The sequence below is a fragment of the Schistocerca piceifrons genome, chromosome 1, assembly GCF_021461385.2.
Source record: "Schistocerca piceifrons isolate TAMUIC-IGC-003096 chromosome 1, iqSchPice1.1, whole genome shotgun sequence".
In the NCBI taxonomy this organism is placed as follows: domain Eukaryota; kingdom Metazoa; phylum Arthropoda; class Insecta; order Orthoptera; family Acrididae; genus Schistocerca; species Schistocerca piceifrons.
Genome location: NC_060138.1, coordinates 53,940,534 through 53,956,928, shown reverse-complemented (window position 1 = coordinate 53,956,928; position 16,395 = coordinate 53,940,534). Strand labels below are relative to the sequence as shown.

The following is a 16,395-nucleotide window of genomic DNA, read 5'->3' as shown; positions in this document are numbered from 1 at the left end:
ATTCCTACCTTTTTGTAGTTTCTTCAGTTTTAATCTACAGTTCATAACCAATACATTGTGGTCAGAGTCCACATCTGCCCCTGGAAATGTCTTACAGTTTAAGACCTGGTTCCTGAATCTCTGTCTTACCATTATACCGGGTGATCATAAAGTCACTATAAATTTGAAAACTGAGTAAATCACGGAATAATGTAGACAGAGAGGTACAAATTGACACACATACCTTGAATGAGATGGGGTTTTATTAGAACCAAAAAAATACAAAAGTTCAAAAAAAGTCCGACATATGGCGCTTTATGGGATCAGAATAGGAATAATTAGCATAACTAAGTAAGACAAAGCAAATATGATGTTCTTTACAGGAAATGCTCAATATGTCCACCATCATTCCTCAACAATAGCGGTAGTCAAGGAATACTGTTGTGTACAGCACTGTAAAGCATGTCTGGAGTTATGGTGAGGCTTTGGTGTCGGATGTTGTCTTTCAGCATCCCTAGAGATGTCGGTCGTTCACGACACACTTGCGACTTCAGGTAACCCCCAAAGCAATAATCGCACGGACTGAGGTCTGGGGACCTGAGAGGCCAAGCATGACGAATGCGGCGGCTGAGCACACGATCATCACCAAACGGCGCGCGCAAGGGATTTTTCACGCGTCGCCGGCCGGCGTGACAGTGCGGTTCTAGGCGCTTCAGTCTGGAACCACGTGACCGCTACGGTCGCAGGTTCGAATCCTGCCTCGGGCATGGATGAGTGTGATGTCCTTAGGTTAGTTAGGTTTAAGTAGTTCTAAGTTCTAGGGGACTGATGACCACAGATGTTAAGTCCCATAGTGCTCAGAGCCATTTCACACGTCTAGCAATATGTTGTGGAGCGCCATCCTGCATAAACATCGTACGTTCCATCACGTGTTTATCAGCCAGTCTGGGGATGATGCGATTCTGTAACATATCGGCGTACCTCTCACCCATCACGGTAGCAGTTACAAAACCAGAATCACGCATTTACTCGAAGAGAAAAGGCCCAATAACGGTACATGTGGTAAATCCAACCCATACCGTGACTTTCTCGTCGTGCAATGGTGTTTCCACCACAGTTCTAGGATTTTCAGTAGCCCAGCTTCTGCAGTTGTGGGCGTTGACAGACCCTCGGAGCGTGAAATGAGCTTCGTCGGTCCACAACACGATACTCAACCAATCGTTATCTTCCGCCATCTTTTGAAACACCCATACCGCAAATGCACTCCGCTTCACTAAATCGCCAGGTACAGTTCATGATGCCGATGGATATTGTACGGATGGCATCGGAGGGTACGCCTCAGTGCCAACCAAACATCAGCGTATAGTGTGCCGGTGCGACGTGCGACTGCACGAGCACTGACTTCCCCGTGCATAAACGAACCCGCTACAGTCTCCATTTCTTCCTGAACTGTCTCAGCAGCATTACGCCTTGTGCTCGGTCGGCCACTACAGGGTCTATCATCTAAACAACCCGTGGCTTCGAACTTCGATATCATTCTCGCCACAGCTGCATTTGTCAACGGACCTTTGAACCCCCTTCCTAAGGCGATAGGATCGTAACGCTGAACTAGGACATTCCCCATTCTGATAATACAGCTTCACTAAAAGCTCCTTTTCAGGTAACGTCAACTTGCTGCGATTGCTGGCGCATCTGATTCTTTCTCTTTTTTCTCTTTATTGTTATTTTAAACACCTTGTACAAAGGAGGGCTGTCAGCAGCATAGTACGCTGCTCTTCAGCCGCGAGTGGTATAATATATGACATAAAGGAGGTACAGATATACAACAAAAATGCTGGGCAAAAACTGTAGATACTAAAAAGAACATACACGAAGCTGTTCACGCTGGACAAAAAAAAAACAAAAACAAAACAAAAAAAACACTAAAACCTGTTGACACGGCGCACAAAACACGGACGATTGCGACCGCACAGGTGAACAGTGGTAGCGTGACAGCGAAAGAACACTAAACACAAAATGAAGGCACACACTGGTGTTGATGATCTCTGGCACGCGAATGTCCACTGAGCGTGTACGAGTCCAGGAACCTGCAAAGAGAGGAGGAGTGGGGTGGGTGAGGGAGAGCAGAGATGTCAAGGGCAGGGTAGATAGGGGGGATGAAGGAAGGGAGGATGGGGGAGGGGAAGCCCAGGGGAAGAGGGATGGAGGTGGGGGTATGGGGTGGGGGAAAGGAGAGAGAAGGGAGGGAGGGTGCCCAAAGGAAAACAGACAGGAATTGGGAGGGGAGGATCAAAGTTGATAGGAGTGGTAGAGGGCGGGAGGAGGGCATCATCAGGGAGGGGGAGCTGGCGGAAGCCACCTTGGGAGAGGGTAAGGAGGGTGGAGAGATGGAGACTGGGTGGGACGTGGGAATACAGCGAGTGCGCTAACGGGTGGGGTTTGTAGAGGATGGGTGAGACAAGCAGGTGAGGAGGATCGAGTTTACGGAAGGTGTAGAGGATCCGCATCTGAGGAAAAGGAGGAGGTGGGGGAATGGAATTAGGTCATACAGGATCCGCATGTGGGGAGGCGGAGAGCATGGCGTTCGAGGATCTGAAGGGATTTGTAAAAGGTAGGGGGGGGGGGGGGGCGGAGATCCAGGCCGGATGGGAATAACAGAGGATAGGGCGGATGAGGGATTTATAGGTGTGGAGTATGGCGGAGGGGGCCAGACCCCACGTACGGCCAGAAAGGAGCTTGAGGAGACGGAGTCGGGAGTGTGCCTTGGCTTGGATTGTCCGAAGATGGGGGGTCCAGGAGAGGCGACAGTTGTGGGTGACGCCAAGGTACTTACCGGTGGGAGTGAGAGCGATAGGACAGCTATAGATTGTTACATAGAAATCGAGGAGGCGGAAGGAAGGGGTGGTTTTGCCTACACTGATCGCCTGGGTTTTGGAGGGATTCATTCTCTCTCTCATTACAGCTCCTTTTATACACGATTGTCATGGACAGCCACTGACGTTTTGCTGTCCAGCGCAATCTGTTGGACATTTTGTGATCTTTTTTTTTGTTCTAATACAACCCCGTGTCATTCCAACCACGTGTGTAAATTTTTACATCTACATTATTCCGTGGTTTAGTAAGTTTTCAAATTTATACTGACTTTTTGATCACCTGGTATAATCTATCTGAGACCTTCCAGTATCTCCAGGCTTCTTTCATGTATACAACCTTCTTTCGTGATTTATGTAGGTTACCAATAAATAACAAGCGCTAACAAGATAGTTTCATAGGCGGCGACAGGTGCCGGCCTATAAAGTCAGTATTGGTTCTTAAGTGAAAATGTTTGACGTCCGCAGGTGTAGAGAGTAGAGGCTGCGCTACACGGTAGCAGCGTGGTGCCTCCTCTGAGGCGACAGAGTTTGGCCGCCGTGTGCGCCTGTCTGTACTGACCGACGACGGTGAGGCGGACGCGGAAGACTGCGGGCGGGTGCGCCGACACCTGGCACTCGTAGTCGCCCTGGTCGCGCTCGGCCGCCGCGCGGATGCGCAGCCGCCAGTCGCCCTGGCGCGGCTCGTAGCTGAGCTCGTAGCGCTCGTCCGCGCTGTACGTGTGCGGCCCGAACGTCAGCAGCTGCAGGCCGCCGCCTTCCTCGCGCCGCATCCACGACACCTGCCGGGCAGAGGACAAAAGCTGACACGTGACGAAGGCGGTGCAGTTGTTAGCACCCCAGCTGGTAGCTCCACTTACCCACCCATTCAGTGAATGCCTCAGGCAGTAAAGATTCCAGAAAATCTGGAAAGTCGCTAATGTGGTAATTATTAAGAAAGGCCCTGACAAAGACCCAACTGAAGCTAAGTCCTATAGACCTATTTGCTTATTAATTGTGTTTGGAAACCTCCTAGATAAATTTCTACCGGACAGACTGACTACACACCGAGTGCTGTGCGGGATGAGCAGCAGGCAGTTCGGCTTTAGGCCAGGGCGAGCGGCAACTGATGCATTCGCCCAGGCGGCTGAGGTCAGCGGCTCAGCCCCGCACAAGTACGTTGTTGGCATCATGGTCGACACGAGTGGTGCCTTTTGTGACCGGTGGTTCCCTTCGCTCTTCTCCTCCTTGTGGGAGAAAAATGTCCAGGGCTGCTATACGGTTACCTGAGGATCGGGAGGCCTAGCTATATTATCCTACCGGTAAAGTTGGAAAAACCTTAACGAAGGGATGTCCCCAGGGTTCCGTATTAGGTCCCCTATTCTGAGACATCCACATGGAGCCACTTCTGAACAACCTGCAACAAAGTGAAGAGGTGCTAGAGGTGATAGCCTACGCTGATGACCTCCTCCTGTTGGATGGCGGCCCTACAGTGGATATACAACAGTCGCCTTCAGCTACACGTCCGATCAGAAGGACCGGCACAACTAGTAGTAGACATTAGAATGGGCAAATAATCAGAATGGTTTAGACAGAAGGGTCAAGGAGAACATCGCAAGTAATTTTTGTGTGTCCATCCTTTTGACTGGGACTATGACCGTTCAGTATTGTAAGAAAATGAAACATTTACAGCCGTCCTTATGATGTCATTTACTGTGTAGCTACCAATTTTGGCGCTTCAGTGCACCATCTTCAGGACGTAGTTGATGTTGAAGGGGTTTTCACGTTCAATACATACGACGCAGGAGTGACTAACATAAACGATTTACACAGGCTGTCATCAGAACGACATAAAAACAATGACTCCCATAACGTACAAATGAAAATACCACTGTCACGTTTCCAGTTGACAATTGGAGTGACGGCACCGCAGTTACAGGTACGTGTGGTATTCATTTAGTGCTGGTTATCTGAGTTGTACCTTACGGTAATCATTGGACATAGTCAGCGTAAGTCAGTTATGTTGGCGACAGATGCATCGTATGTATGGATCGTAATAACCACTTCAGCATCGATTAAGACCTGAAGATGGTGCACTGAAGTGCCGAAACTGGTAGTTACACACTAAATAATGTCATAACGACGGCTGCAGGTTTTTCAATTTCTTACATCACAAGTAACATTAGGAAGGATGAACACCAGATGATATGAAAGTCATAGAAAATGCAAACGATGTGGTCGTATGGGAAGACAATGAGCAGAAACTGCAATAACAGCTAAACCTCTGGCAGAGCGTAACTGAAAAAGTAGGCATGGAAGTAATCTTAACAAAAATTGAGGGCCTGAAAATCAGCAAGTAAAAATAAAAAAAAGTAGATTGTAAATCGTTATGGAAATATTATTAAAGAAGTGAATGCTTTCAATTATGAAAAAAGTGGGTTAGCAGAAAATGAAATCTCCAAAAGGAAAATTTAGCGATGGTAGAAAACTGCAGTATCTTATTATTGTGTATCAGACAACATTAGCCCAGTCAAAGAATTAGAACAGACGGATTTGTACAGTCATGCACGCCAACCAGCGGAACGCCGCGAAACGGCATCAAAAAGGCGCTGACCCCCGCGTCAATGAAGAGGGGGCAACGCCACACCTCATGGAAGACAAAGTTCACCGGACCCTGTCAACGCTGATTTAAGGGGGAATGGCAGGGTGCCGGTTCGAAAAATTGGAATTATTTTATTACGAAATTCGAGTGTGTACAGGGTGGTACATTGATAGTGGCCGGGCCAAATATCTAACGAAATAAGCATCAAACGAAAAAACTACAGAGAACGAAACTCGTCTAGCTTCAAGGGGAAAAACCAGATGGCGCTATGGTTGGAACGCTAGATGGCGCTGCCATAGGTCAAACGGATATCAATAGCTTTTTTTTTTAAATAGGAACCCCAATTTTTTATAACAAATTCGTGTAGCACGTAAAGAAATATGAATGTTTTAGTTGGACCACTTTTTTTCGCTTTGTGATAGATAGCGGTGTAATAGTCACAAACGCATAAGTACGTGGTATTACGTAACATTCCGCCGGTGCGGACGGTATTTGCTTCGTGATACATTACCTCTCTTAAAATAGACCGTTTAACAATTGCGGAAAAGGTCAATGTCGTGTTGATGTACGGCTATAGTGATCAAAATGCCCAACGGGCGTTTGCTACGTATGCTGCTCGGTATCCTGGACGACATCATCCATGTGTCCGGACCGTTCGCCGGATAGTTACGATATTTAAGGAATCAGGAAGTGTTCAGCCACATATGAAATGTCAACCACCACCTGCAACAAATGATGATGGTGTTTTAGCTGCTGTCGTGCCTAATCCGCACATTAAGAAGCAGACAAATTGCGCGAGAATCGGGAATCGCAAAAGCGTCGGTGTTGAGAATGCTACATCAACATCCAGTGCACCCGTACCATATTCCTATGCACCAGGCATTGCATGGTGACGACTTTGAACGTCGTGTACAGTTCTGACAGTGGGCACAACAGAAATTACGGGACGATGACAGATTTTTTGCAGGTGTTCTATTTAGCGACGAAGCGTCATTCACAAACAGCGGTAACGTAAGCCAGCATAATATGCCCTATTGCGCAACGGAAAATCCACGATGGCTGCGACGAGTGGAACATCAGCGACTTAGGCGGGTTAATGTATGGTGCGGCATCATGGGAGGAAGGATAATTGGCCCCCATTTTATTGATGGCAATCTAAATGGTGCAATGTATGCTGATTTCCTACGTAATGTTCTACCGATGTTGCTACAAGATGTTACACTGCATGATACAATGGCGATGTGCTTCCCACATGATGGATGACCGGCACATAGCTCGCGTGCGGTTGAAGCGCTATTGAATAGCGTATTTCGTGACAGGTGGATTGGTCGTCGAAGCACCATACCATGGCCCGCACGTTCACCGGATGTAACGTCCCCGGATTTCTGTCTGTGGGGAAGTTGAATGATATTTGCTATCTTGATCCACCGATAACGCCTGACAACATGCGTCGGCGCATTGTCAATGCATGTGCGAACATTACGGAAGGCGAACTACTCGCTATTGAGAGAAATGTCGTTACATGTATTGCCAAATGCATTGAGGATGGCGGACATCATTTTGAGCATTTATCGCATTAATGTGGTATTGACAGGTAATCACGCTGTAACAGCATGCGTTCCCAGAAATGATAAGTTCACAAAGGTACATGTATCACATTGGAACAACTGAAATAAAATGTTCAAACGTACCTACGTTCTGTATTTTAATTTAAAAAACCTACCTGTTACCAACTGTTCGTCTAAAATTGTGAGCCATATGTTTATGACTATTACAGCGCCATGTATCACAAATCGAAAAATGTGGTCCTAGTAAAACATTAATATTTCTTTACGTACTACACGAATATGTAATAAAAAAGGGGGTTCCTATTTGAAAGAAATGGCAGTTGATATCCGTTTGACCTATGGCAGCGCCATCTAGCGGGCCAACAATAGCCCCATCTGGTTTCCCCTTCAAGCTAGACAAGGTTCGTTCTTTGTAGTTTTTTCGTTTGACGCTTATTTCGTGAGATATTTGGCCCGGTCACGATCAATGGATCACCCTGTATACGACGCATCAGTGACTAACATACATGATATACGCGCCACTGTCAACTTGACAGGCGATGTTTGGAGTGAGGACACCGCAGTTAAAGGTACGTGTGGCATTCATTTAATGCTGGTTATTTGAGTTGTACCTTACGGTAATCATTGTTTTATCTCTTTCTGGAAATAGTCTGCGTAAGCCAGTTATTTTGGCCACTGGTGCATCGTGTGTTTGGATCGTAATTACCACTTCAGCATTTATTGAGACCTGAAGATGGTGCACTGAAGCGCTGAAACTGGTAGCTGCACACTAAATAATGTCATAACGACGGCTGCAGACGTTTTATTTTCTTACAAGTAAGTTTTGCGAAGTGTGAACAGCAGATGATATGAAAACCATAGGAAATGCAAACGATGTGATGGCATGGGAAGACAATGAGCGGAAGCTGCAGTAACAGCTAACCCTCTGGCAGAGCGTAACTGAAAAAGTAGGCATCGAAGTAATCTTAACAAAAAGTGAGGGACTGAAAATCAGCATGGAAAAAAAAAGTAAATTGTGAGTCGTAATGGAAATATTATTAAAGAATGAATGGTTTCCATTACGAAGGAAGTTGGCTAGCAGAGAAATGATATCAGAAAAAAGAAAATTCAGAGAGGATGGAAAACTGCTGAGTATTTTATTATTGCGTATCAGACAGCATTAGTCCAGTCAACGAATTAGAACAGACAGATTTGTGCAGTCGTGCACACCAACCAGCGCAACGCCGCGAAACGGCGTCAAGTAGGCGCTGACCCCCGCGACAATGAAGTGCGGGCAACGCCACACCTCATGGAAGACAAAGTTCACCGGCCTCTGTCAACGCTGATTTAAGGGGGAATGGCAGAGTGCCGGTCCCAAAAACTGGAATTTCCTTATTACAGAATTTGAGTATATACATTGAAGAATTATTCCCCAAAATGTTACGCTCGAACTCCTAAAAGTAACGATTCTGTGAGCGTTTGAAGTCGAGTGTGCCCAACTGAAAACGCCATTCCCGCAAGCCGTTATCGGTGTTATCATCCGTATTAATACGAACTGAGTAAACCTGATTTGTCGGAGCATTGTTTGGACGCTTTTACTCAAAGTGTAAACGAAAATTTCAGTACTCTCATTTCTAGCTACGATCCAAAATAACATCCAGGCGACGCCAAACTGTCAACTTTGCTTCAGATTTGACCGCATGTCTGTTCGATGTAGGCCATACTCCATTATGGAAGATGACAAGCAAATCAAAATCGCCGATGAAATTCGCCGACCCTATGAAGATAGAGACGCCAGCGGCAACGTGCTCACCGACGAAAAGGCAGAAAGCGACCATCCACTAGCCGGAGCAATAGTTATTATGGTCCTGTCATCGATTCTTTTTTTTTTTTTTTGTGGTTTTAGGGCGCAAAACTTCTATGGTCATTAGCGCCCAGCCCGTGACGTAGGAAACAGGAAAAAAACGAAATTTAAAATCAGCAGCAAGGGGAACAAAGTCATAAAATTTGAGAAACTAAAGGCAGAAGAAATGCTTAAAAACCCACTATAGAAAGGGGTTGGTTGTCCCGAAAAAAAAAAAAAAAAACAAATGACTGACGTCATTTCACTGTCACTAATAAACTGTAGAACGCGGTCAGCTGAGCGCTTGTAATCTGCTAAAATCAACGATAGATCAGGCGATAGCTGTAGACGGGAGCGTAACGGATTAAAATAGGGGCATTCAATTAAAAGGTGTCTGACTGTCCACAGCTGAGAGCAGTGGGGACACAGTGGGGGAGGATCACCGCTTAAAAGATGTCGATGGCTAAAAAGACAGTGCCCTATCCGGAGTCGAGCTAAAATTACCTCCTCCCGACGACGCGTTCGGGAGGAAGAGGTCCAAGCGCAAGGAAGGGCTTTCACTTCCCGCAATTTATTATGGGGAAGTGTTGACCAATGCGCATGCCATAAATGAGCAACTTGGCGACATAAACCGCTCCGTATATCGGTAAACGGAAGAGACTGAATAGCTGGCCGAGGAAGAGAGACTGCAGCCTTGGCCGCTATATCGGCCGCCTCATTCCCACAGATACCAGCGTGTCCCGGGGGCCAGAGGAACGCCACTGAGACGCCCCCCAGGTGGAGCAAGCGCAGACAGTCCTGAATCCGGTGGACCAGAGGGTGCACAGGGTAAAGAGCTTGGAGACTTAGGAGAGAGCTGAGAGAATCTGAGCAGATTACGTACTGTATCCGCTGATGGCGGCGGATGTAGTGGACAGCCTGGAGAACAGCGTAAAGCTCCGCAGTATAAACCGAACACTGGTCGGGAAGCCGAAAGTGATTTGGGGTGTCGCCAACAATATAGGCACTCCCTACACCTAACGATGTTTTCGAGCCGTCGGTGTAAATAAATGTGGCTTCCGTCATTTGTGCACATAGAGCAGCAAATGCCCGACGGTAGACAAGTGTAGGGGTACCATCCTTGGGAAATTGACATAGGTCTCTGAGCAAGTCGATCCGGGGACGGAGCCAAGGCGGTGCTGTACCCCAAGTTGTCAAGAAGGTTTTAGGAAAGCGGAAGGAAAGAGAATGGAGCAGTTGACGGAAGCGGACTCCCGGGGGTAGTAGGGAGGAGGAGCGGCCTGCATACCCGACATCAAAGGAGGTGTCGAAAACAAGGTCATGGGCTGGATTAGCAGGCATGGAAGACAGATGGCAAGCATAACGACTCAGAAGGACTGCCCGCCGATTGGACAGCGGAGGTTCAGCAGTCTCAGCATAAAGGCTTTCCACAGGGCTGGTGTAAAAAGCTCCAGACACTAACCGCAATCCACGGTGGTGGATAGAGTCGAGACGCCGAAGAATAGACGGCCGAGCAGAGGAGTAGACTATGCTTCCATAATCCAATTTCGAGCGCACTAAGGCGCGATAGAGGCGTAGAAGGACCACTCGGTCCGCTCCCCAGGAGGTACCATTCAGGACACGGAGGGTGTTAAGGGAACGCAGACAGCGAGCCGAAAGATAGGAAACGTGGGAGGACCAGCACAGTTTTCTGTCAAACATAAGACCCAAGAATTTAGCGACGTCGGAAAACGGAAGGTTCACAGGACCTAAGGAGGGCGGAAGAAACTCCTGACGTCGCCAAAAATTAACACAAACGGTCTTACTGGGTGAGAAACGGAAGCCGGTTTCGATGCTCCACGAGTGGAGGCGATCGAGACATCCTTGAAGACGTCTTTCAAGCAGGCTGGTCCGTTGAGAGCTGTAGTAGATCGCAAAATCGTCCACAAAGAGGGAGCCCGAGACATCAGGAAGGAGACAATCCATAATTGGATTAATGGCGATGGCAAACAGTACAACACTCAGCACGGAGCCCTGGGGTACACCGTTTTCTTGGGAGAAAGTACGGGAGAGAGTAGTGTTCACCCGCACCCTAAATGTGCGCTCTGCCATAAATTCGCGAAGAAAAAGGGGCAGCCGGCCTCGAAAGCCCCAAGAGAACAGTGTGCGGAGGATGCCTGTCCTCCAACAGGTATCGTATGCTCTCTCCAGATCAAAAAATATTGCTACCGTTTGGCGTTTCCGGAGAAAATTGTTCATGATATAAGTGGAGAGAGCAACAAGATGGTCAACGGCAGAACGATGCTTTCGGAATCCGCATTGGGCTGGTGTTAAAAGACTGCGGGATTCCAGCCACCAAGCTAAACGGTAATTCACCATACGCTCCAAAACCTTACAGACACTACTCGTGAGAGAAATGGGGCGATAGCTAGAGGGGAGATGTTTGTCCTTTCCAGGTTTCGGAACGGGAACGGCTATAGCTTCCCGCCATCGCCTGGAAAGGTACTGTCGGTCCAAATTCGATTGTAAAGGTTAAGGAGGTAACGCAGGCTATGGGTTGATAAATGCAGCAACATTTGGACATGGATACCATCCGGTCCTGGGGCGGAGGAGCGAGAAGAAGAGAGGGCATGTTGGAGTTCCCGCATGGAGAAAACAGTATTGTAGCTTTCGTGATTTTGAAAGGAGAAAGCAAGATGTCGCACTTCCGCTGCACGTTTCTTCGGGAGAAACGCTGGCGGGTAATTTGAAGAGCTCGAAATCTCAGCAAAGTGCTGACCCAATGAGTTAGAAATTGCGACGGGGTCCACTAAGGTATCATGCGCGACAGTGAGCCCAGAGACCGGGGAGAAACTAGGCGCGCCTGAGAACCGTCGAAGCCGACTCCAAACTTCCGAGGAGGGAGCGAAGGTGTTAAATGAGCTAATAAAGAATTTCCAGCTTGCCTTCTTGCTATCGCGGATGATGCGACGGCATCGCGCACGGAGCTGCTTATATCGGATACAGTTTGCCGAAGTTGGATGGTGACGGAAAATGCGAAGAGCACGTCGCCGCTCACGTATTGCGTCACGGCATGCCTCGTTCCACCAAGGAACTGGGGGGCGCCGGGGCAATTCGGAGGTGCGTGGTATTGAACGTTCCGCAGCTGTGAGAATAACGTCGGTAATATGTGTGACCTCATCGTCGACGCTGGGAAAGCGACGGTCATCGAATGTCGCTAGAGACGAAAAAAGTGTCCAATCGGCGTGGGCAAACTTCCAGCGTCGCGAGCGCATGTATGGCAGTTGAGGCTGCAGTCTAAGAACACATGGAAAGTGGTCACTCGAGTGTGTATCATCAAGGGCGAACCATTCGAAGCGCCGAGCTAGCGGAACAGTAGCGACCGCAAGGTCCAAATGAGATAAATTTGTCGTGGAGGCAGACAAAAATGTGGGGACCCCAGTGTTGAGGCAGACTAGATCCGCTTGGTGGAAGACGTCTAGCAATAGTGAGCCACGTGGACAAGGATGTGGAGATCCCCAAAGCGGGTGGTGGGCATTGAAGTCCCCAACCAGCAAATACGGGGGTGGAAGCTGACCAAGAAGATGAAGGAGATCAGCTCGTGCCATTGGTGTGGACGATGGAATGTATACCGTACAAAGAGAGAACGTGTATCCAGAAAGGGAAAGACGGACGGCGACAGCTTGGAAGGAACTGTTTAATGGGATTGGGTGATAATGGAGAGTATCGTGGAGCAGAATCATGAGTCCTCCATGGGCTGGAGTGCCTTCGACAGAGGGGAGGTCATATCGGACGGACTGAAAATGAGGGAGAACAAAGCGGTCATGGGGACGCAGCTTTGTTTCCTGAAGACAGAAGATGACCAGCGAGTAGGATCGTAAGAGGATCGACAATTCATCCCGATTGGCTCGAATGCCGCGGATATTCCAGTGGATAATGGACATAGGGTGAACAGAAAATGGAGGAACGTGACCAAGGGTGCTGTCAACTCAACGACTGCTCAGAGCTTGCGACCGACAGCATGGAATGGCATTCAGTCGAAGGCAGAATATCCTGATCCATAGGTTGGTCAGGAGCAGCTCCAGCCACCAACGATCGGCCAGTTGACCGGCCACCAGCAGTGCGCCTTGGCGACACAGAAGACGGCCGAGGGCGATTTCCGCCAGGTGGTGCTGTAGATGGGACACGCCTTGGCGGAGAAGGAGAGGAACTGTGTTTCTTCGTAGCCTTCTTGGAAGTATGATGTTTAGATGAAGGAGGAACCGATGGTTGTGAAGTTGCGGTACGTAAAAACTCTTCACGAGAATGCTCTTTTTTCGAAGACTTGGCGTCTGACTTTTGGGCTCGAGATTTAGCAGAACCCGACGAAGGGTGAGCCATAGTGTGGGCAGGCGAAAGTGGTGAGGTTGAACGGGCGATCTTTGCGCTGGCCGATCTGACGACCGTGGTACTAAAGGTGAGGTCGCAAGTCTGCATGGCCGCCTCCTTTGTTGGCCGAGGAGAAGCAAGGACAGTGCTGTATTTTCCTTTCTGAGGCACAGTGGGTTGTCGACTGGCGAGTAACTTTCGAGCAGCAAAGGTCGACACCTTTTCCTTCACTCTTATTTCCTGGATGAGTTTTTCGTCCTTAAAAACGGGGCAATCTCGAGAGGAAGCAGCGTGGTCACCCATACAGTTGATGCAGCGAGGGGATGGAGGTGGACAAGCACCCTCATGGGCATCCTTGCCACACGTAACACATTTGGCCGGATTGGAACAGGACTGGCTGGTGTGATTGAACCGCTGACATCGATAGCAACGCGTAGGGTTTGGGACATAAGGGCGAACGGAAATTATCTCATAGCCTGCTTTGATTTTTGGTGGGGGTTGAACTTTGTCAAATGTCAAGAAGACAGTGCGGGTTGGAATGATGTTCGAGTCAACCCTTTTCATAACCCGATGAACAGCTGTGACGCCCTGGTCAGACAGGTAGTGCTGAATTTCTTCGTCAGACAATCCATCGAGGGAGCGTGTATAAACGACTCCACGCGAGGAATTTAAGGTACGGTACGGTTCCACCCGGACAGGGAAGGTGTGGAGCAGAGAAGTACGCAGCAATTTTTGAGCCTGGAGGGCACTGTGTGATTCCAACAACAGGGTGCCATTCCGTAATCTGGAACAAGACTTTACAGGACCCGCAATTGCGTCGACACCTTTCTGAATAATGAAAGGGTTGACCGTGGAAAAGTCGTGACCTTCGTCAGACCGAGAAACAACAAGGAACTGTGGCAACGATGGAAGAACCGTCTGTGGCTGAGACTCAGTGAACTTACGTTTATGAGCAGACATAGTGGAAGGTGAGGAAACCATTGCGGAAGAATCCCCCATGATTACCGGCGTCTCTGATGGCGCGCTCCTCCCTTGTGGGGGACCTCACCGAGGGCACACCCGCCTTAAGTGATTGTTCACACCTCAGGTCACACCTCCCGACAAACGGACGGAGGGACCAATCGGCACTTTCGGAAGGTATCAGCTCGGGTAATCACCCCTCCTTGGGCCTGGCCGTTACCAGGGGGTATGTACGTGTCCTACCTGTCTTCCCGGGGCGGGGAATTACGCGTTACCCCGTCACCGGCTACGCATGGAAGTGCGTGGGTCGGCCTTCAGACACGCACAGGGAGGAAAAAAGAGAAAGGGAAAGGAAAGAAGAGGGGGTCTCAAACACCGCAGCGGAGAAAAGGGCAAGGAGAAGAGGGAAGGAAAAGAGAAGGACAGAGGAAGGACGAGGACTTGTAAGTGCAGAAAGCAAGTAAGTTGGAAAAGTTTCGAGCGTCCGTCTCCGGACGTAGGCACAAACCATACTCCCAGAGGGGGAGAAAGGGAAGGAAAGAGCCAGAGGTGAGGGGGGGGGGGGCGAAGATGGGGGACGGGGAGGGATGCGGAAAGGAAAGGGAAGGTATGCAGCCCGGAAAGGAAGGAGGGCCACATTAGCTCGGGGTCCCGTGCTCGCTACACACGTGTCCACAGAAGAGTTGTGGACCCCCTGGGGGGCCTGTCATCGATGATACCCCGTCAGTTTCAACCTTTGCCCCCATTTTTCATATGATTAATGCGTGTCACACTTGAAATCCGTTTTTCTCAAAACTATGTTTTTAGGAATCGTTGTCGTCTCTCACGCTACAATTTCATCTGACTTTAATGACTTTTGGTCTCCCTTCAAGCAAACTGAATTCTCTTTAGTTCATCGTAGCCGATTTCATTATTTTTTTTGGCCAAAAAGGACTGGTCCAAAAATGGTCATTTTTTTCTAATATCTGTAACTTCGCCAATAGTGTTTTTGCGAATCTCTACGACGAACAAAAATTACATATGTTAGTAACAGTATGATATGTTGATTTTATGTTTCACGTAGCCACAGCCGGAGTTCCTGCGACAACCGTCGATCTACCTCCTTTCAGAGCTGCCTCGGAAAAATCCCAACTACACAATGAACATATTAATGCTTCTCAATACAAAAATACCAATAAAAACTTGAATGTATACTTTATACATTGCAGCAAATCCCATCTGTCTAATACATTCCACTACGGAGAAAAAAAATCCTGAATTTGAGCAATATTTTCGTCCGTCGTCGTGTAGTTCCCCCTTAACTCGCCGCCCATCGCTGCAATTCAGTCGCAGATCCGGAAGCATCAGTACAGGGTAACAGCAAGACCATACTTAGCCAGCGTTCTGCGAGTAATAATAGTGGATCGTTTTGGAGTTCTGCCACCAGCCATCGCAACTTCTCTCCTTCATTGTTAGTGTCAGTGCTGGCTCCCATAGTAGCCGACACAACCAGAGTTCTCAAAGACGGCATCACAAAGAAGTTTGCGGAGGGTGAACAGCAGGTGATACGAATATCATAGTACATGCAAGCGATGTGATGATATACGAAGATAGTGAGCAGTAATAGGAAGGGCAACTAAGCCTCTGGCAGAGTGTAGCTCAAGAAGCAAGCATGGAAATAAGCTTAACAAGAAGTGAGATACTGAAAATCAGCAGCGAAATTCTTTTATAAAGGAGAATGTATTTCATAATGGAAAATTAATAGAAAAGGTTAAAACTCAAATAAAAACAATCTGGATCACGTTTTCAGATTTTTATATAGCAAAGCAGCGTTTTATACCGATCGCTTCTTCGCTCCAATTACAGAATGCTTTCTATAACATTAAAGCAGGGAAAATTTTCAATTACCGAGAAGTAGGATGACTGAGAAATGAAATAGGCAAAACAGAATTCGGAGACGATAGAAAACTTCCGACTGTAGTATTACTATCAGACGCAATTAATGCAGTCAACGAAGGAAAAATAGGAGAAAATATTGTGCAGTCGCAAAAATTTTTCACAGTGCTAAAGAGGGAATGGCATGAACAACGTACTAATACACCAGACTGATTAGACGAGAACCGTGTGGAGGGGAGAGGGGAGAATGGGCGTTTGAAGATCAGTTTACTATGTTTGTCTTGAATAACGCGAAAACCGCCACTCCTAGTGACAATGTTTTCTAGATTAAAATTAAACTCCGCAAATTTTCCTACAGAAACAGTCATCCTGATTATTGCCCTAAGACTCACA

At 48.0% G+C, this 16,395-nt stretch overlaps 1 protein-coding gene across 3 annotated transcripts in view; it reads right to left on the bottom strand.

Moving 5' to 3' along the window:
• Positions 1-16,395, bottom strand: part of LOC124801555 (nectin-4-like) — a 468,485-nt gene that overhangs the window by 106,381 nt on the left and 345,709 nt on the right. For all 3 annotated transcript variants that reach the window (XM_047263083.1, XM_047263082.1, XM_047263085.1), the window contains exon 4: positions 3,412-3,631. In XM_047263083.1, coding sequence (XP_047119039.1) covers positions 3,412-3,631 — 220 coding nt within the window. The remainder of the gene's footprint in view (positions 1-3,411; positions 3,632-16,395) is intronic.